At 43.4% G+C, this 25,288-nt stretch overlaps 2 protein-coding genes across 7 annotated transcripts; one reads left to right on the top strand and one right to left on the bottom strand.

The window, feature by feature from the left end:
• Positions 1-438: 438 nt before the first annotated feature.
• LOC103060425 (uncharacterized) lies at positions 439-12,244 on the bottom strand. 3 transcript variants are annotated; one of them, XM_088142629.1, is made up of 7 exons: positions 11,850-12,244; positions 10,475-10,564; positions 10,100-10,338; positions 7,586-8,674; positions 6,378-6,504; positions 5,544-5,651; positions 439-4,451 (listed from the first exon to the last, which is right to left on the bottom strand). In XM_088142629.1, exons 4-7 carry the CDS (start codon positions 8,453-8,455, stop codon positions 3,136-3,138), a joined length of 2,421 nt encoding a protein of 806 aa, XP_087998755.1. In that variant the 5' UTR covers positions 8,456-8,674; positions 10,100-10,338; positions 10,475-10,564; positions 11,850-12,244; the 3' UTR covers positions 439-3,135. The 3 variants fall into 3 exon arrangements, with proteins under 3 accessions (XP_087998755.1, XP_087998754.1, XP_007443626.1); XM_088142628.1 differs by having other exon boundaries at positions 10,074-10,338; XM_007443564.4 differs by lacking the exon at positions 10,100-10,338.
• Positions 12,245-17,586: 5,342 nt separating this feature from the next.
• Positions 17,587-25,219, top strand: TACO1 (translational activator of cytochrome c oxidase I). Of its 4 annotated transcripts, none has more exons than XM_007443566.4 (6): positions 17,587-17,738; positions 18,732-18,984; positions 20,215-20,321; positions 21,554-21,684; positions 21,899-22,076; positions 23,890-25,219. In XM_007443566.4, the coding sequence occupies exons 2-6, from the start codon at positions 18,768-18,770 to the stop codon at positions 24,088-24,090; spliced, it is 834 nt and encodes a 277-aa protein (XP_007443628.1). In that variant the 5' UTR covers positions 17,587-17,738; positions 18,732-18,767; the 3' UTR covers positions 24,091-25,219. The 4 variants fall into 4 exon arrangements, with proteins under 4 accessions (XP_007443628.1, XP_007443627.1, XP_087998762.1 ...); XM_007443565.4 differs by lacking the exon at positions 17,587-17,738 and adding an exon at positions 17,754-17,901 and having other exon boundaries at positions 23,890-25,218; XM_088142636.1 differs by lacking the exon at positions 17,587-17,738 and adding an exon at positions 17,765-17,897.
• The last annotated feature ends 69 nt before the right edge of the window (positions 25,220-25,288 follow it).

Here is a 25,288-nt window from a genome sequence, read left to right on the forward strand (position 1 = left end):
ATCTCAGTAGCATAAGAGGCCCTTTGCAGTTTCTAATTGTATGAAGTACTGAATGCACTCTATGGCATATATTCTTTCATCATATGAAGAAACACTCATTGTGTTTGGATAATTACAGAATTAAACTATCTTATGTGGTTAGCTCAGGGTTCCATAGTTGGTGTGAACCTAGACAATTAGGTTGAGTAAACCCAGCCGGTTCACCTCCCACACAAAGTCATACAGTAGTGTGATTTGTTCAGTATATTGTTTTGGTTTAGGATTAAGTTATATAGTCAGCATTCGATAAGACAGACTTCTAAACATGCAGAGAATGTTTATGCAACTAATGTAAATCATTATTAAGGCTTCCCTCCGAACAACTCTTAACATTCCAGCCCAAGTTTGAGGCATAATAATTGTCAATAATAGTCATAAATGAAACAAGGACAACAAAAATCTATTTAATGTACCATAAAATAGTTTATTTTAGCATTACACTTTACACCTATGGCTTTACAATTCATTTTGTTCATTTGTTTTTTCCAAACTTCATGTATTTCAAGGTTGGGTTGGACATAATTTTGAATAAAGGATTTAGCCCTTGCATATTTAATTCTGTAATAAATAAATAAGCAGCACAAGGGGGAAGGTAGATTCAGAGCCACAGTCTGTGCAATGGAGAGGGGCTTTGATTTCCCCCCCAGTCCCAGTCCAATGAGGAGGGGGAGTCTCTTTAGTGTACCATGCAATGAGAGGTTTCCTCCCATAGGTACATTTCAAAAATAAATATTTCTTTGACCATAAACAGCCAAGCTGTTAGTCTTAGTCTTTACGTTTAACTAGTATTTGGATGGATTTTTTTTTAAAATGTTATCTCTCATTATCCTAACATTTAAGGCTGCAATTGTATACACAATTAGCTAGAAATACATGTCACTTGAATTCAGAAGTTCTATTTCTGAATAAACTTAAAGAAGATTGCACTGGAAAAGATATATGATTTTTTTCTGCATTCAAAGTATGCATTCAACGCATATCTAGAGATATACATAGTCTCCAGCAATAAAACAAGGATGCTGCTAAACCAAATATGCAGCTTGGTTTGTATTCCATACAGTTTTGGGGATATTTTAAAACACCCTCTAAGGATTTAAAAAAGTCAGCAATACTTACAGATGTACAATGTGTACAGATGTACTATGTATAGCTGTGTGGCTACGTTGGTTTGAGATAGGAATTGTAAGCTTCTCGCACCTAGACGGCACCACATCAGAAAAGTTTGGTCTAAGCATACAGTACTTCTGTGCATACACACTATCTTCTCCACCACACAATCACACCTCCTATGTTAAATATATGGGGGAGGGAGGGAGGGAGGGAGGGAGGGAGGGAGGGAGATAGATAGATAGATAGATAGATAGATAGATTAGATAGATAGATAGATAGATAGATAGATAGATAGATAGATAGATAGATAGATAGATAGAAACAAAAAGAGTAAAATCCAGGTACGGAGATGATGATGATGATAGAAAAAGAGAAGGACTGAGAAGTGTAACTCTGCCTTGCCAATCATGCCCCTAAATGTTACTAGCCCAGGGACTGTTTTAAATTGGCCTACATTTACCTGTGAAAATGTTTTCTGATTAGATATCTTCCAAAGTTTTTCTGCTGTGGTGGAAGCTTCACTTGTGCTAAAATGTTCTTGGGATTTAAGAGACAAGGGTGATCTGGACCAGCCTAACTGCCTGAAGAAAAAGTGATCATTGGTCTAACTGGCAATAAAATTCCAGGAACTGGCCTTGGCATTTGGGTGTTATTCAGTTCATACTTCTGACTATTATTATTATCATGACTATTTACTACATTCTGTTTAAATTCGGGAATCTATATTGGGTAATGAACTCTCACAGGAGTTGTATTTAATTGTTTCCCTGTTGCTTGTTTATGAGGCTTTTAAAAAGAAAAGACTGACATATGTGGACTCTAGATATGTTGTATTTGGGCTGCAAAACTCTGAATGTCCACTAGACGGCGGCAGGTAGGATGGACCTAGAAGCCTAAGAAATAATCTTGCTATGGGTGGTACAAGGAGAGGAACAGTTAATGGGAAGCTGAACTGACCCTTCTCTACTGCAGCCAGGTAATTTTAGACTCTGGATTTAGCAGCGATGTGCTTTTCCTTTTACACAGCCACATTTATTATTCTGGAACAAGTGCCACTGTGTTGCAAAGAAGGTCTATTTTAAATAACAATATTAAAATTGCCCCCTGCAAGACATGTCCAGCCGCACTCATCCAGACCACAGAACCTTTTTAAATTAAGGAAGGAGACAGTGCCAATAATTGAGGGGCTGTACCACAGGCCCCTGAGCTCCAGGCCTTCTACACCTCTTCCAGCTGATATTGATGAGCAACATTAAAAATGCATGGTATAGAAGATGCCCTGCAATTCCACAGGTAGGAAAAACCAAAAATAGCCTGGCTTTACAAAGCTCCGATCAGGCATCAAAGGTATCTTGGCTCTGCCTTCCGGTAACTCTTCTTTGACCCCACAAGCCATGTATTTAATACGTATCTGCCTCTCTCCTCATTTCCTTTCCTCATTTGCTCAAACTCAGGAGCAACCCTTGAGTGTTACTGGTTGCAGGCACGATACCCCTTCCTTAAAGCTTACAAGAGCCCCGTAGGCTTTTTTCTGCCCCTTCTTTGAGGAAAGGAAGCAGAGATGCCTTGGATTTTCCACCTGTTGTCTATTTTCCATACACATTGTTAATCACCGGAGATGATGGCAGCACAAAAGGCTGGCCAAGCATTTAGGAATCAATATTTGAAAAGATTTCTTTAAAAGGAAAAAATGCTAGGGAAGGAGAAATGTGCAAGAATATATATTTTTTTCTTATAGACTCCATAGCACACCTATGGGAAAGCTGGAGTATCATTTCCAGCATGTTCCTCTGCATGTTATAATGAAGTCTAGCAGTTTACAGTGGGTCGATCGCAAGAGAACAGCACATGGGGGGGGGGGGACTGCAGCCTTAGCAGTTCTCTCATCACTTCCTAAGTGTTCTGTTACTGCTTCTCTGCCAGCCATTTTTTTCCTCATTGCAAGCCTCAGTTTCCCTTTTTGCTTTCCAGTGTGCCCAGCCACCTTTATGTGGTGGTGCAATTCTGCTGACCACTAGCCTTAGAAGAAGAAACCCACGTTTTTGAAATCCAGGCAAGATTCTCACCCTGCTTGGATGCCGTCATTCGGAAAGAGTCTTTTTCACCAGGTGGCAGGAGGACGCTCTTTGACAGGTTGGGAGATGGGTCTTCAGCGGGCTCTGCCGGGTCCCCAGTATCGGGGTGCATGCGGCCGTGCTTCACGAGGTGAGATATCTGGCTGAACCTCTGTTCGCAGACGGCACAAGCGTAGGGCCTCTCGCCCGTGTGCGTCCGCTCGTGCTGCACCAGGGTGGACCTGTCGCTGAAACGCTTGGAGCAGGCAGAGCAGGGGTAAGGGCGTTCTCCAGTGTGCACTCGCTGATGGATGGTGAGATTGGAGCTGTGGCAGAAGGACTTGCCACAGACGCAGCACTGGTATGGCTTGCTGCCAGTGTGGATCTTGCGGTGAGTCCGAAGGTTGCAGCTCTGCGAAAAAGCCTTTCCGCACTCGGGACACTGATAGGGCCGTTCCCCGCTATGCGTCCGCAAATGGATGTGCAGGTTGCTCGGATGCCTGAAACATTTTTCACACAGTGTGCAGGCATATGGCTTTTCCCGGGTATGGACGTACCGGTGTCGGCGCAGGTCAGCCCTCTGCTTGAAGGACCGACCGCAGTCCAGGCACGTGAGATCAGAGACCACTGTGGCACTGAAGGGAGGATGCCATGTGATGACCGGGAGAGGGGCTTCATGGAGTTTTACTTCCAGAAACGCCAGTGGATGCTCTTTCTCCTGGGCAGTCTTTTCGCGCAACAGGGCTTCCTTCTTCAGCGTGGGTGGCTCACTCAGAACCTCGGATTTCTTCTTCAGTTTGGGGTGCTCCCCTACTGATGCAGTTTGCTTCTTCAGCTTTGATGGCCTAGCTTCTTGAGGACCCAGATTCGTCTTTCGTTTGCGGCCCTTGGCAGTCAAAATTTGGCTGCCTGATTCCAGCCCTCCAGATGTTTCCCCCAGCAGTGATGGCTGAGGCCCAACTTTTGTGGAAGCCCACTCTCTTGTAAGGTGTGGCTGATGCTTCCTTCTTTTGGAAGATGTATCCTTTGGGATAGCCAATGGCTTTTTTAGGGGGTAGATACTAGTGAGGGGCACTGATGCAGGGCCCTCTTTGAGAGATTTAGGCTCCTTGTCCAATGCTCCCCCTCGGCCCAAACTGCCCTGGGGTGCTTCCATTGCTGGGGCTTGTACCTTAACTGTCTTGGTGGCTCTCCTTAAAAAGGAACGTTTTTCCACCCCCTGGGTAACAGTTGGAGACAGTGGGTTTCCTGCAATGGAAAGAAGAAAAAGCAGCTGCTTCTGAATACAGCCAAAGAGATTATCTCTGTTTTTCCCCCAGCCCCATTCTTTAACTGGGAAAGAGGCTTAAGGAAGGAACGTTTTCTCTTGATTCCAAAACTGCATATCACTGTGGTAGGCATTTCTCTGATTTCTAGGAAAAGAACATAGGGCATACTTTTTCTCTTCTTTCTGTGGGAGGTGTTCTCTGAAAGCTGATGGCACTAGGCTGGCTGGCTGGAGAATGGGAAGAAAAAACAGCCTTTTTAAAATGTTAAAGGTGTGTGAAGTCCTGGGGAAGCCTACTAGGTCCATTCGGTCTCTTTGGGGGTGAGACAGTAGAAAATGGCACTGGTTAAAACCAGTGATTTTGTTGTCAAATTTTGAGAGTGTAATCTGGGTGTGTTCTTGGGACTGCAAATTGGGCCTGGGAGCTGCCCCCAGTGATTTGCTTACCCCTAAGTAACAGTGGGTCAAAACACTCAAATGGCATCCTTGACGGTGCTATTGAAGCCTCACCCCTTTTTATTTGTGTTGTGAAGCATGTTAAAAAGGGGTGGAGTTTTGATCATCCCCACCATCTTTACTTTTCTGAACCTCCCCCACAGACATCTCTGGAGAAATGCACACACTCAGCCTCCCCAAGCAGTTCTAATTAGAATCATAATTCCTGCTGCTAATAGCAAAAGAAACAGCACTTCTTTAGTATGGATATGTACGTGTGTGTGTGTGTGTGTGTGTGTGTGTATGCATGTACATGTACATGTACATATACATATACATATACAGTACACAGATGTGGTGGAATGGAATTATGAAGGCCAGGCTCAGAGAGATAAGTGTTTTCTTAGTTCTCCGAAAGAGTGTGGGAGCTACAAGAGGATGAGGCTGGCACCTCCCTGAGGAATTCACGGTGTTGTGGCTGGAGGACTTTGGGAACTGGGGTTTTTTGCTAGAGGTTGTAGCTAATAAACATAGCTGGACTGATTTTGCATTGTCTCTTGGAGTTCCTTGGGCTGAACCTGACACTAGTCAACAGATTAGGTGGATCATAACTAAACACCCAGTTCAATCTTCCTTACCTATAAATCGATTTTTTGGAGAATTTCCTCTTATGGTGTTGTCCTGAAAGCACAAGTATCCCCCTTGCTGTATCCGGGTGATTATCTCAGGTTTCTCCAGTGGAATACCTGCCCAAAAGAAAGAAGCAGAGCATAACCAGAGATTCGTAGCTTCTCAGTTTCTCAGTGAAAAATTCTGAAAGTTGGGTTAAACACAACAAGACACCACATTTGTTTAAACATTAACAGCAGGCATGAGGAGGGACAGTTGATCTAGATCAGAACCAGAGCAAGAGAGAAATAGGGATACAGCAATGCCAGTTCTATTGTCTTTCCCTCAGCTGTCGCTGATTAACCTGTGCAACCCACTGAGGCAGTGTGGAGTAGTAGTGAAGGTGTTGGAATAGGGGCAGGGAGACACAGTTCAAGTCTATCTTCAGCCACAGAAGCTCACTAGATGACTGGGTCAGTCACTCTTTCTCAGTCCAACCAACTTCCAGGGTTGTTGTGGGGAGAAATAGGAGGAGGGAGTGCTGTGTATGCCACCTCATGCTCCTGAATGAAAGGCAGGATCTGAACCAAATAAATAAATACGTTTACACAGTATCAGAAGGTTCAGACAAAAGCACTATGCTGCAGAGGAGACAACCATCAGTTCCCCAAGACCTCCAGGGTCCTGCTAGTCGAGCCTTCCCAGCCACATGCCCTCCAGATGTTGTGGACTATAAATCCCCTCTTCATCCATTTGGTCCTATCACAAGCATTAGAAACTAGGTTCATAATGGAACCAGGAAGGTATTGTTCCTGTGCTGCCATGGAAACAAACGGGGCTCAAGAAAGCTGGTCAATCCTCACCCAAGGTGGACACATTCTGAAAGTTCTCCAGCGTGACATCGTGATATAATGCTCGTTGCTCTTCAGTTAGCAAGGCCCACTCTTCACTGGAGAACTTCACATCAATGTCTTTGAATGGCACTGGTGGCTTTTTGGGTTGTGGGGAAAGGGGACGAAAGAGGCACGTTTAGAAATCAGATGAGGAAAAAAACAAAATTCCAAATACATGAATCCCTAGATACACTGATTGGAAAGGCCTGCATGCACACTCGAACCCCTTCAGTGAGCTCTCTCAGCATAGCTCTGGGACTCAAACAATGTTCCCAAAAGATTCAAGCTATTTTACTTTGCCTCTGACTCCAGCACTGACAGCTCCCATAGCCACTTCACACATTTCAAAACATTACAGGGAATGTGGAAGAAACAGCTTATCTCCTGCATGCATCATACTGTATGATGACCCTGCACATACATTTAAACAATCCATCTCCAACCTGGTGCCTTCTAGTTGAATAATCAGTCACTAGAATGCTGGAAGTTGTATTTGAACACATTTAAAGGACACTCTTAGGAAAGATGCTGTGCACTATTGTATTGTACAATACAAGTGGTGAGTTTTCTTGAAGCATCTTGAGTGACCTCGAGGTCTTACAGGCAAGAATCTTGACGTTTCCTACACCATGAGGTGACTGTGGCTTTGCAAACAGAAATATTCATTGGAGAAGCTACACCTTTTTTGCATGTGGAAAAGCCCCAGATGCAGATCCATGTCAGACCGCTGAACCACTTGTTAACAAATGAGAAGAACAAAATGCTCAAAACCAACGCATGGTTCCTGTCACATGATCTTCATCCCCCTCACCTATATAGTGAACCAAATTAACTAGGGAAACCTGACATAAGTGAGATTTTCCATACCTGGGCTGCACAACTTGATGGCAGCAAGGCTTTTCTGGATCTCACTGCTGGCATCTAATGGCTATCTGGACTATTACAGCCCAGATAGAGTAACGCCTGAAAACGAGCGAAGCATTCCTGCCACTGTCTTCAAGAGAGTCAAATAATATGGTTTGGTGGAGATTAAAACAGTTCTAACAGCCAGATAACCTTAGGTTTCCAACCCAGCTTTGTATCCATTCATTCAGGTACTTAGCATACAGATATAACCAAACACAAACCCAACAACTTCCTATAACAAACAGCTTTTCCACCACTCACATCTCTCTCACCTCATCTCCCAGCTGGAAGCCTTCAACAAGATCCACAGCCTGGGCGCAAGTCTCTGGAGAGCATCCCCGGACCCAGTCTTGCATTTCCTGGGGCAGGATGGCTAGAAACTGCTCCAGAATCAGTAGCTCCAGAATCTGTTTTTTGGTGTGCCTTTCCGGCTTCAGCCAGCGCTGTCCAAGGGCCTGGAGAATTTGGCAGGTTTCTCGGGGGCCCTTGGCTTCCTGGTATCGGAACTGTCTGAAGCACTGGCGTTGCATCTCTGTAGTGATGCCATATTGGTGCAGGATGCGCTTCTTCACCACATCATAGTCATTAGCAAGACCGGGTTCCAAGATGCTGCAGGCTAGAAGAGCTTTGCGGCTCAGATATGGCTTCAGTCTGGCAACCCATTCTTCTCTGGGCCAGCGGTTGGTGTAGGCCACTGACTCAAATCCCTCCAGGTAATCTTCAATGTCATCCTCTAGGTGGAGTTGAAGCATCCATGTGTTTTTCAGTGGAAGGGACAAGGGTGGTACAACCTCAAGAACAGTATCCTCATTTATCACAACTTCTTCAGATGAACTTGCTGGCCCTGAGCTCTTCAAAGGACTATTAGTTTCATTAGGTTGCAGCTTTTCATGGTTCATGGAGTCTGGCCGTGACTGGCTGCTTGTTGACCGCAATACTTGTTGCCAAGCATCTTCCCAGCATCGAGATGCTTTGGGATGACCTTCTTGTGGTGTCATCTGATGGAGCAATTCTTCAGTGTTCCCACAATGCACTAAACTGGGTAGCTCCGTTGAGTATGCAGAACGATCAGCCTCTTTGGAAGCTGGTTCCGATTGGCTCTCCCTGTCAAAGTTCAAGCCAATCTCCACTGTAGTAGCCATTGTCTTAAGCTTTCCAAGACAGTGACTTGCAATCAAAACGGCTTTCCAAGAAGCTGTTGAGATGTGCTTAACTGTCAATTTAATCTTTTAGAGGAGTTAGATTGGGCCAACAAATATTTTGCTGCTAAGCTGGCTGTGAAATGCTCTTGACAACAACAGAAAGACCAGGAGATATAGCAGTCTTCTTGTCTGAAGTTGCAGTGCTTCCAAAGAATCCTTCTAAGGAGGGAAAGAGTGGGGGGGGGGGGGGGAGCCAAAGGCTTATGGTTACATAATCAAGATTTCTCCTGGTTTCAGAAAGCAGTTTAGAGTCAGAATGCCCAGGGGGAAAAAAAAAAAAAGCAAAAACAAATCAGAATCTCCTTTCCATGGAGAGTTTGGGTAGACAGGATGTTGTAATGCTGGTGTACTGGCCAATTTTATTTATTTAAATTGATTTATTTGAGCTTTTATATTCCTAACTACTGATATCTCGTAATCTTCCTAAGGCTCTTCTAACACTGTGAGTTTTTTTTTATATATAAGTCTTGGGTGGGGCGTTATTTGCAAGGGTTGTTTGTGGAGGCACATCAAATTGAAGAAAGACTATTTAAAATTGAGTATCAAGCATGTGTTTCCCCAGCTGAGGTTTCAGGTGCAAAATTTTGGGGTGAGGAAGCTATTTCAGGGGAACCCATACTGGCATCCACCTGCCCCTTTGTGATGGAAAATTAGTGCTGGAAATTTAATAGAAATTTGTTTAGCTCACGTTTAATATGCACCTCATATATATGTGAACCAGAACAAAGGTCTGTGCTCTTATTCATTCTTCTCTACATTTTGTGATGCAATTAACAGATTTTAAAAATGTAAACAAGTGCATAAATTAGGCACAAGAAAAGAAACTTGGGCCCTTCAGAGGTTACTGAACTGTAACTTTCAGCAACTTTTCAACTATCATGGTAAAGGGTTAAGGATGTTGGCAGTTGTGAACTCTGCTTTCGTATATGATCACAGCTGCAAAATTGTTATATGTGCAAAGATGGAAGGATCCACAAATACCTACAGTGGAAGAATGGATCATTAACTTAATGGACTTGGCTCAAATGGCGAAGTTAACAGCGTTAATAAGAGATAATACTGCTTCTAAATTTGTCTCCTTATGGCAACCCTTCTTAGATTACGTGCTTGAGTGGGAAAAAATGAGGTTTTGATTGTGGGCTTTAGTGATTAGATGGTTTGTGCTGACAGAAATAATGTGAACTTGGATTAATTAGTGGTAAGAGATTAAATTTTTTTTCTTAATCTGTATCTACAGCGTATCTGCATTGGAGATAGTCAGAAGTCACCTTCTGTTTCAGTTTTCTATCTATCTTCACTATTTTAGTTTTTGTCTTTTTTCTTTTAGCTCTATCTTCTCTCTTTGCTGTACTTTCTGTTTTGCATTTTAATTGTACTTTGTAATATAATATAATAAAGTTCTTATTGGGGGACGCGGTGGCGCAGCAGCTTAATGATGCTGAAAGTTGCCGGCCAGAAATGGTCGACACTTCAGCGGTTCAAGCCCAGCCTTCACATAGCAGAGTGAGCTCCTGCTTCCTCCCCCAGTTCCTGTCAACCCAGCAGCTCGAAAACTTACGTGAGTAGATAAATGGGGACTCTCACCCCGGTGGGAGGAAAAATGCTGGTGGCGCCTTGCAAAAGGAGTCGGGAGCAGTTGCCGGTAGCGCGGAAGCTGCGCTCGCCTGAAAAAGATGCGAAGCAACGGAAACCCCGCCTCCTGCGCTCGCCAGCTGGGCTCTGCTCTAGGAAGGAGGCTCTGGCAAACCACTTCCGAAACACTTTGCCTTGAAAACTGCAAAGGACTCGTCCAAAAAAGGCAGTCACTGCAGAGTCGGTAACGACTGAGTGCAGATAAAAAAAAAAAAAAAGTTCTTATTAAAAACAAAAGGATGTTGGCAGTTGCAAATAACAACAGTGCGAACAAGTGCTGAAATAGATTACAGGTTTGGAAAAAATGAGACACTAAGTGAAACTGACCTTAATAGGTGTGTCCGTTCACCTCCAGTTCCAAGATGAGTATTGGCTGGTCAAGATCTTCTGATACGGAATGCCCTTTACTGACACAACCTGGGAAGTATACATCAAGGTTTCAAAACTCTCTTCCTCAGCAGAGTGAAATACGGATTGCAGCATCAGAACCTGCCTCTGGCAAAGCTTCTGAATATTTGGGGTTGATAAAATCGGCATTGTTCCAATTTCAGAAGCCAGGTGAATGGACAGAGCACCTGGTATTCTGGACAAAGGTAGACAACGTCTGCCCTCCAATTCCCAGCCCCTTCAGGGTGCATGAGATACTGAGAGTTTTAGTTCAGCAATATTGGGGGTATCACAGGTTTCCTACCCCTGTTTCAAAGCAACCTTCTTCAACCTGGATACTTCAAGAGAACCAACGACCAGGAGAGCTATTGCTGATTCATGGGAGGAAATGGCCAGACTTACGATTATGCAGGCAAAAGAAGAGACACATACCACTAGAAGTTAAAACAATCCAAATTCCAGGTTGAAACAAAACAATTGGCCATACAGGTAGTCCCCAGTTTAAGAACGAGTTCCATTCCCAAGGTCTGTCCTTAAGTCACATTTGTATGTAAGCCAGAACGGTATTATATAATACTCTATAAGGAGCATTGTGTAAGAACTCGAACCCTTATGTATTTAACTCGAGTTTTGCTACAATAGGCTCTGTTTTTAACTAAGAGTCGTCCTTAAACTGGGGACTACCTGTATATTGGTTTCTCTTTAGGGACAGTGCCTTCTGCATTATAGAAAGCTTAAGGAAATTCACACATAGCCTCATATTTGCAGCTTTGCTACAGGCCAGCTGAGTTGGGGTTCAGAGAATCATCTGCATTTACCATGCTGGCCTATATTGTTCCTTATTATTCATGTATATAAGACACCTAAAAGGATTTACAGTTGTTTCAGTTTCATTTCTGATCTACCTCTTTTATGGTAGTTGCTTAGGTTTGATCATGGCGCAACATTGTTTTGCTAAACTTCTTTCCCAAGAGAAGTAACCAAGGCTAACGCCAGTCCTTTCCTTATCATCACCAGTCCAGAACCTCAAGACTGGGTCAGATTCCATCCTTCTGAGGTGTAGAAGTATGAGCCAAACCAAGTGAGACCTGTCCTCTAGCTGTTCATGGTCATGTGCTTTTTTGATCCATGAGCTCTGGATCAAGGTCCATCTTTTCACAGAAATATGAGCTCAAACATCCAACCTGCTGCCTACTCCCCACCTTTTGCAGCCCACAGCCTCCCTGCTTCTTGGGGTCAGCAGACCACCACATCCTATACCCACCTCATCCCAAAATCTGCCTCAAATAAGCAGTCTATGACATAATATACTCACGATGCACATGCTGGTACGTTGTGAGTGAAACAACACACCTTCTCACGCTTCCTCCCCCACTGCTCCACTGAACGGATTCCTTCGCTCACCCTGGTGCTTTCCCAGATTTTCTTGCTGGTACCTCTCTCTTTACGCTCCTTCTATGAAATCTTCTTCCTGCACCCCATCGATCCACAAGTATTCTCTCTTGACTTTCCCTTGCAACTCTTCACACTTCTTGGGCCACGCCTATCTCTGGTGCAACATTCCTCTAATGACCCCACAGAGCTATTTCTTCATTCAGCACACACCCTTCTGGGTTTTCTCTTGCCCGCTAATTGTCCGGTCTCTTCTTCTGTCATTCCTGTCTTTTGCCATCTGCTCCTTGATCTTGCTGTCTCTTTTCCCACAGTCCAATTTGCTCAGACAGGCAGTTCCTGCTCTGCGGCTGTCCAATCATAGACATCTGGAGGCTATTTTTAAACCTCTGAGTTAAGTGTGGGATAGGCAGGGAAGCCTGTCACTCCAAAGACGCAAGACACATGCTTCACCACAGTTCTGTCGTTCGGGTTTTTTCCCCCCTCTGCCTTCACCGCCAATTCTGCCATAGCCGATCTCTCACTCTGCATTTGCCTAGACTGTAGTTCAGTCTTACTACAACCCACAAATCCTATGCTGATACCAAACGTGGTCGCCGAAGGACACACAGCCTGGCACACTTATAAACTCTCCTGTCACTGAGACACTCAACTAGGAAAGGGACCTTCAAAAATCTGTTGTCAGACTTTACCCTTCCTCTGGCAACGCTAAGATGCATTGCCCTCTTTCATCTCCTCCTCCTCCTCCTCCTCTGATGAAAGAGATGCTGCATCTTATTGGAGAATCAGGACCAACATTTGCAAAAGTTTGTGCTGTGTTGTCCCTAAGGTGCCCAGGCTCTTTTTGCAACCACACACTGCTTAGTGACTTGGTTGGAAATGCACATGGAAAAAAAAAAAAATCTTCTTAGGTATGGAGTACTAACCAAAATCCCTTTAAAAAAATCAGTTACATCTATTATAGCCACCAAAATGGCTTTTGAGACGAGTTATGAAACCTCATTTCTGCTGTAAACGTACTGCCTACCTGCAAGCGAAGCCACTCCCTATCTCAGTGCCTTTGAAGAGAATGCATTTCAAAATGGATGCAGAACTTTCTTCCCATCCTGTGGGAATACCTTTCTTGCCCTCCCCCACCCCCCATTTGGAAAGCGTATTTGGTTGCACAGAATAGGGTTACTGACCTTAGAGAGAATATTAAAATGTATTAGGGTAATTTTCAGTCCTGGATGTCATGGTATCTCTCCCCACCCACCTCTAGGTGATTTATTGTTTCTTTAACAATAAAATATAAGATAGCCTTGCTGATTTTTCTGCTTAATCTGATGTGGAAATCTGCCTTTGAGTGCTACCTTGCAGGCACCACTGCTTGGCATGTTAAGGATAAAAATATTTAATGGCCAAATCTTTCCTGAGATGAAGCTCATTTTAGTCAAACATGCTAAGTATTACCTTAAGCAGGTAGCGATATCACATGGAGCGCAGCTGATCAAAGGAGGATCAGATATAGAGTAAGGGCATTTGTTCATACTGGGACGTAACAAACAAGAAGTGTGAGGGATTCATTAAATGGAGTCACAGAGTTGTTTTTATATCTGTTTTTGCTTAGCATTTGCAAAATCCACCATCTGTAAAAGCATTTTGTGTAGTTTAATTGTAAGTGATCTAGGCAACTGGCTTATTCAACAAACCAGGGTTAAAGCAAACCATGTCTTAGGCCACCCAAGGTCATAACTGACTGCAGAATCCAACTTTGTTCAAGATGAAATCAGAGTAAGTTTCTATTCCTCTGTCAGGGGATATCAAGGATTAATTAGTACAACAATAAAAAGAGCAGATAGAAAATAATGATAATGATAACCCAGAATGGTTGGATGGCTCTCTGGAAGTTAGAAATTTCTCTTGACTTATTTCAAAAGATAACCTTTATGTATTGGAGGGGGTGATGTTGTCCTATAGCTGAAAGGGGAGAGCAAATCTACGTGGGTGGGTGTTTCTCTGTGTGTATCTGATGGCCTCTCTTTGGGAATCTGTTGACTGACCTACTTGTTTATATCCGTTTATCCTCTTTGTATATCTGTAAATAAAACAAACGTTGCACAGACATCCCGTGTTGCACTCTCATTTAAAAGAAGCAGAGCCTGTATTGGAATTTCTGGCTGCTGGGAAAAGTGGAAAGGCATATAAACACTGGGATTTTTTAAAAAAAATGGCAGGCAAGGAAGCAGCTATGAACAATGTAAGTTGTTTCTGAAAGCAACGTTTACAGTTTCTTCATCTAGCAAATGAGTTGTGATCACATCAAATCACCCTTTATATATTGTGTCCAACCTGCAAGCCCCTCTAATCATTGTAGTGAAAAATACAATAATGGGCTTTTCTGTTTCTGTGCCATACAGTGGTCTCTAGAAATGACACTTTTAATCTCTTCTATACCATAAATGTACTAGTCGTTTCATTGCCAAAAGAATTTGACAGGTTCATGCTATGGTTAAGAAAGTCAAGACGATGGCCATGAATGTGTCATTGAAGCTTCACATGTGCTTTTATGCAACATCCCTAAAAACGGGTGGAACTTCAGTTTCATCCTCATGGCCACCATCTTGACTTTTTTGACCACATCCTGGGACCACCCCAGCATTGTACTGAAATTTATTTTAATCATAGTTCATTGAATAAGGGTCAGCCCCTCTAGATCGACTAGACCAGGAAATCCACTCCACAGGAGGGCTAAAATTACTTTTATTGATACTGGCTACAGTAACAGAACCTTGCAAGTCTGATGGTGCTGGACTTCCTCCTCCTCCTCCTCCTCCTTATAGTTCAGCAAATTAGGGAGGTGACTGCCCGAGTCACTTCTGAATGTTATCCGGCTGTTCCTGCCTTTAAAAAATGCTTCAGCCCCTTTTCTTTAGGAAGCAGTTCCCGCATATCTCTGCCAAGTAAGTTTCTGTTGGTTCTGCTTGCAAAGCAACATCCTATTATGAATTAGCTCACTATACGATACATTTCAGTGGGTTTTTTTCTGATCATATATTTGACTTCTAATAGACATGGCACAGACGCTTAGTAATGCTAGTGCAGTTAGTTGCTTGACAGAGCATTGTGAACTGTAACCACACAAACACTTTTCATCTTAACCACATCAATAATTCAATTGCCTCACCGACTTGTCCTAAAGATAGATAGATAGTTCTCCCAGGTCTTTAAATAGCCTACTATAGAAAATGTAGCAAGAAAACGCCTTCTGAAGTTTCATTTCTACAAAGCAAGGCTTGGAGCCGCAGGCTAGTTCAGACTGGGAATTTCAGAAAGGCGATGGGAATATCATATTCCCAAAAAGCACCTGGCTTTCAAGTAGCATCTCGCCTATGCAGGAGAAAATTGTCACTGAACATTATGAGGACTGGAATTTCTGGAATAGGAAAGGTTGCATGTGTTAATTAAGTTACCAATGCCAGATGTCGGTGGCTACAGTTAATAATCTTAACTGACATTACCTATATTTTCTGCATTCCTCTCCGATATATGTGCATACACCTGTAATTCTGGGTAACATCTACGTCCGATACGACAGGCCCAAATATATCCATATCTCTTTCTTTGTTTTCGTGACAGAGTAACACCATTTCCTCCCCCTCTGGAAAAAGGTGAATGACTAATATGGAGGTAGGGAATAAAACAGAATAACTTGTGAAAGGAGTGTGGGATTTGTGTTTCAAACTACCCTTTCGTTTATGGGCTTTTGTGTTACATCTGGCTGGTGGGATGTCTCCTTCACTGATCTGTGTCCTTGCGTCCTTGGGTACACAAATTCTTAAGATAGACATCTCTTTTGTGATGTTACATTGTTCAAGGTAGCAAAACAAAGTTCATTACCCCCAAATCCAAGAAAATAGGCCAGTAACCAAGTTTACGGAACAGAATTACTTTAGGAATAAGATGAATTCAGGGTGGTACAAATGTAATACTGCTTTGAAGCGGGGGAGGAAAATAAATTTCTAAAGTATAGTTGGCTCCTTTGTGGCTCAGTGTGTTGTATACATCTAGTCTATAATGTTTAGAGTACTTTATAGTTCAACGTGCTGTGTGAACCCAGGCAATTGAAAGAACTCAGTAAACCATGGTTCAGCTAGCTGTGGATTAGCCTGTTGCAATTCATGCCACAAATCTGGCAAAGTAAAATTCAGTTATCTTTTTTTTGTTCACTGTAATTTTTGCAAATACACTTACCTCTGTCTACTGTACATGAAAGTTCATTCTCGTGCATTCTCACTTTTTGGAATACTGTAAAAGGCAAACCTCCATTGTTTTGCACATAGAAAAAAACACACAAATTGTAAGTAGAACATGAAACTTACACGTACTGTGATTTCTACAACTATGTGTTGTTTAGCAGAGTATTCCTAGACTTGAACAGTGTTGTTTAGTAATTCTTACTAGCTGATTCTCAGTAGCTACTGTATGTTGCTTAGGACAATTGCTTAGGCAATCTTTTCAATGACATTTGATTAATCTGAACAGAGTGGACACATTGCACAGAGCTACTGTGAATTAGCTAATCCAAAGAAAAAGATATATTAAGCTTCCAACATCTCTGATCTGAAAGTTAGAGGTGAAACATGAAAGAATTATTAAGTACAGATACCAATGGCTATACACAAATACCAGTTGAGTATTTGTTGCAAGAACATTAATTTAATGGAAAAAAGTCACCAGCACAAATATCAGTCACATCCCAAACAAGTTTCCATTGCCTATAATCAGAGATAATCCATGAAATAATTAAGAGACTTCCCCATTCCTCTTTTTTTAAAAAAATGGGGAGTGAAAATTATATAACAGGATTGTATGCAATGCATTAGTGGAAACTGAAAAAAATCCTTGCAATCTTATTGATTTACTATATTTCAATTAAAGCAGACTTCAAACAGAGTGAGCGTCTTGTAAGCAAAAGGTAGTTTGTAACGTTTTCATTTGTGACTCTGTAAAGTGATGCTTAGCCTGTCATTAAAGGCTGCAGTCTCCTACAGCCTTTGTGGCTTCTGAACATCTTTTTTGCGCCCCTTAAGACCCTCTCCAAAAATCAGTAGAGTGGCGTTTCGTGCCATTTTGAGGCAGAAAAGATATGAAAAATATACTGGGAAGCCAAAGCTTTTACTTTAAAAAAGGATTGAATGAGAAAAAAAGCAGAGGAAAAAACAGCCAATATCCCCGGAGGGAGGGAGAGACAATCTTAGCTTTAGGCTTTGCACATCACCATCCTGCACAGCGTTGCCCTGAGCAACCCCCACCTGTAAATTTGCTCATTAATCATTAAGTGCACACGTGTCACAGAGAACCTGGTGTCCACCAGTTATTTTATCATTTCAATAATCCCCATCCAGCATTCCCGATTGTCGGATGCTACGGGAATTGTAGTCCAAATCCTCCGAGGACAGCTGATTGCCTACTCCTGTGTGCAAGACTGCAATGATAGGAAACTCTCCCGTCCAGGACTAGCCTTCTCTTTCCAAAGAACATGTTTTTTTATTCATTGGCGCAACTGAGCAAACTCCAATCATTGTCACTGCGTGTCCTTCCACTGCAATTTAGTGGTGAAATACTTAAGCCGCGTACGACTCTGAACACGCGCTGACGTTTCACTCGCTCACGCGGCACAAATCCGGAAGTGACTTCACTCACGAAGTCATGCGTTTTCCTCCTCCCTCCCGATCCTCTTCCTTGTGTCTCGTATCTTTAAGCTTCAGGGCAAGGAAAGCTAGTCTTCGCAAAGCGGCTCACGGAACCTTTCTGAGCGAAGGGCCGGGGAGTAAGTTTTCATTGAGAAAATAAAGGGGAAAAGAAGTTGGCACTGGAAAATTGACTTGCCGAGAAGAAAGAGTTAATTTCAGGCTCCTCCTCCCAAGGGGGCGGAGCTCTTAGTGGAAAAATTCTGCAGAATTCTGGGATTTTTGTCCCGAAGTTACCGGTGGGTAGGTAAAAGGGAGCTAATTGAGAGGGAGAGGGCGGGAGTTACGGGTTAATTGCAGCAAATGACGGAAGGCGCCGTTCCGACGTTCTCTGCTCTCGCCAGCTCTGACACTTAAGCCTTTCCGCGTCTATTTAGGATCGCGGTGCAAACTGTCTTCCCCAACCAAGGACCCTTCGGACATTCTGAATCCAAGGTTAGGGCAGGCAGGTTGATGCCTTAAGAAGGGTGAATGCCGAAACGGGGAGCGTGGCGTGTTCTCTGGAAGTTATCGTGTACGTGTGAAATAGAGAGCAGAATAACACGTCAGTAGCAAGAAGAGGGTCCTTGGAAGTGTAATGCAATTAAAAAAAAAAAAGGAAAGCCAGCCCTTGGTGGTTTTTTGATAGCCGTCCTGTTCCTAAAACTTTGGGCCTAATAAATGTACCATTAGGTTTGGTTATGTTATGTTTTGCTGGTTTACAGTAGCATTTCTGAAATGTTCAGGTAAACTATACAGGTAGGTATACCTTTTGGGGAGGGGGGTTGTAATTATCCCAATTCCAACTGAGCCATTTTTGAGATTTGGGTCTGTTTTTTGTACACCTTTTTGGTAAATGGGTTAAAGGGGCTGGATTTGAAGCTGGGAGACTTGAGTTCTAACCCTAACCCCAGCTACAAAAGCCGGCTGGGGGAGTTTGGGCCAGATTCTCCCCCAGCCCAAGGAAAAGGGTAACGGCAAGCCGCTTCTGAAAACGTTATCAAGAACACTGTATGGATTTGTTTGTGCATAGATTATATTTTCTTTGAAATGCCTCAGTGGTAATTTTCCTTCATGTTCTCTTTTGTTCCAAGGTCAAGCACCTTGTCGGGAGTCTCCAATCCGAAGTCATGTCGGTGGGCTGCGTTTACACACGGCTGAATCTTCTTCTCCAAACGCCCCGCTTGATGCTGTTCCACCATCCCAGTTGCGCCATCCATGCTTCTAGTGCCACACTCGCTGGACATAACAAGTGGTCCAAAGTCAAAAATGTGAAGGGTCCTAAAGATACCGCACGTGCCTTGGTCTTCCAAAAACTTGCCATGATGATCCGCTTTGCTGTAAGGGGTATGGGTGCAATGTTTCACTGGCCTTTTTATAATGGAAGTAGAGACTCAAGAGCTTGACTGCTGTGGCTAAGCCATGATGTGGTTGGTTTGGTTTTAGCTCGGTGTGTTGTGTGAAACCAGCCATTGGGTGGTTTGTAACCGTGGTTTGCGATTTACCATATTGAGTGCTGTTCCGACCAATAGCTATTGGACAAACTCATCTTAGCTCAGTGTGTGAGCTTGGTCCTTGTCTGAGAGAGGGACTTGCAGAAAAGACATAGTTGTGGCATGTGACACTGTTTTCTGGTGAGCAGAACAATCTTTTCTTGCCAAGTGTTATGATTGTTATGTCTTTTCTCCAGAAGTTTGAGACAGTGCACATAACATCTTTGTCCCATTTTTCTGCACAACAAATGTGTGATGAAGGTTGGCCTAGTCCAGTGTTTCTCAACTTCAACAACTTTAAGATGTGTGGACTTCATCTCCCAGAATTCCCCAGCCAGCATTCTGGCTGGGGAGTTCTGGGAGTTGAAGCCCACAGAGCTTAAAGTTGCTGAGGTTGACAAACACTGGACTAGTCTCTCTGGGGCCAGTCCATCACCTTAACAACAGTGTTCTTCTAACAAGTTAACCTCTTTTCAGGCAGTTTATGGACAAGATAGCACAACTGTTCTTTGTCCCAGCACCTGTATTCAGACATGCTTTCTTTAAATGCTTGGATTCCATTTAACTTTCCTGGTTTATAGTGTGACTTCATGAATCTACCCAATCTGCTCTATTTTAGGTGGTGGCTGCCACTGCCCCCACATTCTGTGGCCATGAGTTATGGCCACTCCATAAATTAATAGGGCACTGCACCAAAGCAGAGAATTAATCCATGTTGTTCCCTATTTACACTGAACGAATCCTTCCGAGGTTTTTCCCCAGATTTAATAAAAAATGCCAAGACTTTCTGCATTTAAATGCACTTTCTGCATTTAGGCTGTCTACTGAATATTCTCTCTTTTCCTTAATTACAATATTTGGAAGAAACAATGGGGTGCACATGCTTACTATAATTACGTATAGCTGAACTCAGCACATACATTTTTCTGTATAGCCTTACTTTCATCTATCTGCATTGTAGTTTTTCTTGTACTGAATGTTGGCTTGAACAAAAATCGCTCTATTTCCAGTTGTTCTATAAAATGCAATGTAGTGCTTCATGAACAAATAATTATCTACCATCACTTTCTGCATTGTTTTTCAGAAGGAGGATCCAACCCAAATTTTAACAGTAATTTAGCCAACCTTATTGAGGTGTGTCGAAGGAAGAATATGCCCAAAGCATCCATTGAAACAGCCATCTCTGGTGCGGTAGGTTTCTGAGTCATTGGGGGTCTGTGTGAGGGTGGCCATAGCCATGGATGTACAATATGAGCTATGATAATGCCAAAATGATGGTGTTATCAACATGAGGATATAAGGAACGTGACATCATTGCCAAGACAAGAATTACATACTTAGGTCAGGATACAAGGACATCGTTTGTGTTTTTTGCTCCATGATACCGTGCCACATGGATCATCATGTGCCTCCCCCCCACCCTTCCCTGTGAATGTCTCTGCTGACTCCTTTGTGGGCAAACAGTATTTGCAAAAAGGGAAATGTTGCATCTATTGTGGGGCAAAACATTTATCCGGACCAGCCAGCTTTGGCCTCTGCTTTTATTCAATTGTGATTTTTGTTGCTGCTTGGTTTGTAATTATCCATTCCTTCATGGATCTTGTAGAGCAGAAAAGCAGCTTAGAACTATCTTTAAGGAATAAATTGAAAAGTACTTGAAGACCACTTGGAAGCTACAGCTGGTCCAGACAGCAGCGGCATGGACAGTATTGGGCGTCCCTAGATTTGCCCATGTTACACTTCTGCTGCACGAGCTGAACTGGCTCCCAGTTTCCTTCCAGGGGCAATTCAAGGTGCTGGTCATCACCTTTAAAGCCCTACATGGCACGGGACCAGGTTATTTGCAGATACCTGCCTTGAGGGTATCTGCCCGTCCTATCAGATCAGATAGGGTAGGAATGCTCCAGGTCCCTTCCCCGACATCCTGCCACCTACTGGGATCTCGGAAGCCTGCCTTTTCCATGGCTGCCCCTTAGTTATGGAACACCCTCCGCCCCCCCCGGTGATTTGGCAGCTCCCCCCCTTTAAGCCTTTCGGAAGGCCATCGAGACCTGGCTCTTTACCCAGGCACTGGGATAGAATGAGGATATCTGGAGCTGGTTGTTGGGCATCCCAAGGGGATGATTGAGGTTTGGGTTTTTGTTTTTTGATTTTATGGCTTTATGGTCTATGATTTTATAGTTATTGGCTTTATCATTGTCAGCCATCCAGAGTTGTGTTTAAGATGGGCGACTATACAAATTGAATGAATGAATGAATGAATGAATGAATGAATGAATGAATGCATTTGTTCTCTCTTGTTAAATTGCTTGAAAGGGGCAGCTGAAGATAATGTGCTTTTAAAAAAAAAGTAGATACTTGAAACTGAAGTGATGGGGTAGATGTGATTTATTGGTGGTTACCATTATTAACTTCTTTGGCAGGAGAAAACAAAATCGATCTATCACCTCTGTGGCATCCGAGGTCCAGGTGGCTCATCTTTCTATGTGGAAATACTGACAGACAACCTAAAGAGGTGTTCCAACGAAATCCGACATCTTTTAAACAAAAATGGGTTAGTGCAACACGAGGAGCGTTGGCTGGCTACTTTGGAAGGGGTGGGTGGGCACGCGAGTTGAACAGGGATTTGCTGAAGAAGGTATCTATGCTCTCTGTTCCTTGCCTCGGAGAAAGTGGGGACTGAGGTCCTTTTGCATCAGAGGCTGTAGAAGCTCTAGTAGGCCACTGCTTAAGCCTTAGGCTAAAAGCTTCCACTTGGTTCCCTGCAGGGGGAGCATTGCTGATGGGATCCACAGTCATTTTGAAAAAAAGGGGGTTGTGACTGTGAGCAAGGAAGACAAATCTGGCAGGCCTCTCAGCTTGGATCGGGCACTCGAGTTGGCAATTGAAGCCGGAGCTGAAGATGTCCAGGAAGAGGAAGAGGAGGATGAGAAGGTGGTGCTGAAGGTAAGTTGAAAGGGTGGGTTTAAATTTAGCAAAGCAAGCAACATATGCTCGAGAGACAATAGCTATTTGATTTCCCCTGTGTCTACATCATGCCTTCCTGGTAGATGTGTTGTATTTGAATTTCTAGAAGAAATATGGAGGTACAGTGGTACCTCGGGATACGAACTTAATCCGTTCCGTGACTCTGGTTGCAACTCGAGTTGGTCTCAAGTCGAGGTAAAGTTTCCCATAGGGTTCAATGTAAATCCGGTTAATCCGTTCCGCCCTCCGAATTTGGTCGCAACCCGAGGCAAATTTCCCCATAGGGTTCAATGTAAATCCGGTTAATCCGTTCCTCCCTCCGCCCGAATTTGGTCGCAACCCGAGGCAATTTTCTCTTCAGAGCCTTACTCCCGCCAAGCCTGCTCTGCATTTTCTTTGGGGCCATGCTGACACGCACAGCAAAAACCTTCGCAAAACACCGCAAAACACACCACAAGCCTCACCAAACGTCTCCTTGCTACCGCGACCTCGCCCACAGGAAGCCACGACCGCGTGGCAGCAGGGAAAACGGCCGCGGATCCGGTTCGTAACTAGAGGCGAGTTCATAACCCGAGGTAAATTTTTCCTGCCAAAGCTGGTCGTAACCCGAAACGTCCGTTAGTAGAGGCGTTCGTATCCCGAGGTACCACTGTACATCTCTAGGAGCATGGAAGAGCCATAAATAATAACAACAAAAATTGTTCTGTATATATTTGTTGTTTTTCAGCTCTTTTGTACGCCACCCAGAGTCACTTGTTTGTGAGATGGGTGGCCATATAAATCTGGTGAATAAATAAACAAACATACATATTTTCACCCTTAAAAAAAAAAAGATTAAAATATGATGTACCCCAGATGGTTGACCCAGCAAGGAGGCAGCCACTAGCCAACCTTGAGTGATCTCAAAAAGCTAATGTGGCTTGGACTGGATTAGTACTTGAATGGGAGATCACCAGAAAATCCCAAGGCTGTAGGGTAGACTGAGGAAAGAAAAAAAAAAACTAAGTAAAAAAAAAGGGGCAAATGATTTCCATATTATTTCCAAGAAAATTGCCTATAATGTCCATAATCACTAGGAGTCGAGCTCAAATTGGGGAGTCTTTATCTATAACCAAATAATTGGCCTGACACTGAGTTACAGGGGCACTATTTGGAAGGGACAGCGGGCTACAAAAATGAGCGTGGGGCCAATGTAGCTTGCAAGTCTGGTCACCTTGCCTTGAATTATAGGTTGGAGTTAAAGGTGTTTTTGCACAGTTAGCAGTGTGATAAAGTTTCGTACTGGCTCAGAAATGGTTCCCAATGCAAGGCTACGTTGGGGGTCTTGCCCATCCCCATCCCACCTGGATGGCAAACACGCCATGGTCATGCATGCCAGAGCAGTGCGTGACTGGATCCCTGCAGGATCGCACTCTGGAATCTCCCACCTGGACAGCGTGCAGCCCAGGGTGTGCACCCAACAGGTGGCTTTGCTCTGATCTCTGACAAGCGCCTGCTGGAGCTCTGCCAGAGCTTCCTCCCACTCTGTCTGAACAAGACTCTGCCTGTCTAGGGAGAGGGAGAACAAGCCGTAACAGCAAACCTGATCTAAATATGCCAACTCCCCCAAATTTTTGACCTCCCACAGATTTTCTTAAGTCTCCCAAAGGGTCGCAAACCACTGTTTGAGAACCCCCGATGCATGGTATCACTGTTTGGACTTTTAAATTTGGTCAGGGGTTTTAGGTTGCTAGCCACTGGCTGTAACAAAAATCTCTCTTTTCCTTCTTTTGTCTTCTCCTCCACCGCTTAGTTTATTTCTGCTGTGTCCACCTTGCACCAAGTACGTGAAAAACTGGAGTCCCTGGGTCTTTGTTCCTTGTCTGCTGGCCTTGAATTCATCCCAATTATCCATGCCCAGCTATCAGATGCAGAGATGGACGGGGCCTTGAAATTGATAGAGGCGCTTGAGGACCACATGGATGTTGTTCGGGTATATAACAACATTGCCTAGCTTTCCCAGCCTACCTCCAGGAGCTACTGAAGCCTTGCCAGCTAAATTCTGCTATTATTTTTCCCTGATCCAAGCCATGGCTACTAATGTTGACACGGTAGATGAGGTTTGCTGTTTCTCTCTTGCCCCCCTTTCCAAATTCCTTTTCTGAAGGCAGCCCTGCGGCATGTACAAAATGTGGGTGCTAGAAAAGTACTAGAGCAAGAAGATGCTATGACAGCTTCTAGAAATATCTGGGATTGGTTACTGGCTTCCACTGGAGGACAAGCACCGCAGTGATGCTGTCTCATTAACAACTCAGTATAGCAAACTAATTGAAGATATTCCCAAGCCAACCATGATACACTGACTGAAATTTCAGTAACCTTGATGTAACTTGATATCTCCATGGTCCCTGTTTCCTGAGCCGTTGGGAGAGTTCTGCCTTCTTCAAGCATGCAAGCTCGTGAAAAGCTCTTACGTGCAGCTGGAGGGGAAAGCAGATTTTAAGTGTGATGGACCCAGTTTGGATACATAACCTTGCTACTTTGAGATACCTCTGTGATGGATAGTAAATGTATCCAAATAGCCATTCTGATTCGTCCTTGAGAATCATTCAGCAGCAATTAACATTTGTGTTTCTAGGAAAATTATCACTTGGTTTTTTTCTCTTAGCTTGGTTTGTTCAGAAATATTAATACAGAAATTGTAAGAGAAAGTTGGTGTGCAAACAATGTCTGTTTACACTGATAACTGTGTATGCATATACATTTAAATAGGCCACTGGGTATGGTTCTATCAGATTGAGAAAAAGTATGTTTATAGTTGTGTGGCTGGCATGTTTCAGATGTGTATGTATGAATGCTGATGAATGTGTCTGTAAACAGACATCCACGTATGTCACCACTGATTAGCAAAGTTAGGATTATGAGCCTATGCGTTACAAAGTTATCACTTGGGAGTTTGGGGAAAGAAATGCTCTTCCTAAAGGAGAATTTTGTATCAGCTAAGCAACATTTTTGTGTTTTATATTCTCTCTCTTACTACTCCCACTTGCACCATCAAATTTTCTTCATAGACACATTTTAAACCTTTGTTACAAAACAGGTGGCAAAGAGAAGGCTTATGCACAAACTTCTTAATATACCAGGAAAATCAATAATGGGGAAAAATCGAACATGATAAAACATGTCAGTCATTGTGTGCTTGATATTGTGTG

This window comes from Python bivittatus, unplaced genomic scaffold, assembly GCF_059951505.1.
Source record: "Python bivittatus isolate LINGU-HERP-01145 unplaced genomic scaffold, Pbiv_v1 ctg000440_np1212, whole genome shotgun sequence".
NCBI classification, from domain to species: Eukaryota; Metazoa; Chordata; class Lepidosauria; order Squamata; family Pythonidae; genus Python; species Python bivittatus.

Excerpts from the sequence above, each read along its gene's own strand:
- TACO1 (XM_007443566.4), top strand. The coding sequence starts at position 18,768 with ATGTCGGTGGGCTGCGTTTACACACGGCTGAATCTTCTTCTCCAAACG. Across the intron at positions 18,985-20,214 it reads GATCCGCTTTGCTGTAAGGG|AAGGAGGATCCAACCCAAAT; the intron begins GTATGGGTGCAA and ends ATTGTTTTTCAG. Across the intron at positions 20,322-21,553 it reads AAACAGCCATCTCTGGTGCG|GAGAAAACAAAATCGATCTA; the intron begins GTAGGTTTCTGA and ends CTTCTTTGGCAG.
- LOC103060425 (XM_007443564.4), bottom strand. The coding sequence starts at position 8,455 with ATGGCTACTACAGTGGAGATTGGCTTGAACTTTGACAGGGAGAGCCAA. Across the intron at positions 6,505-7,585 it reads GCTTCCAGCTGGGAGATGAG|CCACCAGTGCCATTCAAAGA; the intron begins GTGAGAGAGATG and ends CAACCCAAAAAG. Across the intron at positions 4,452-5,543 it reads TCCAAAAAATCGATTTATAG|GAAACCCACTGTCTCCAACT; the intron begins GTAAGGAAGATT and ends TTTCCATTGCAG.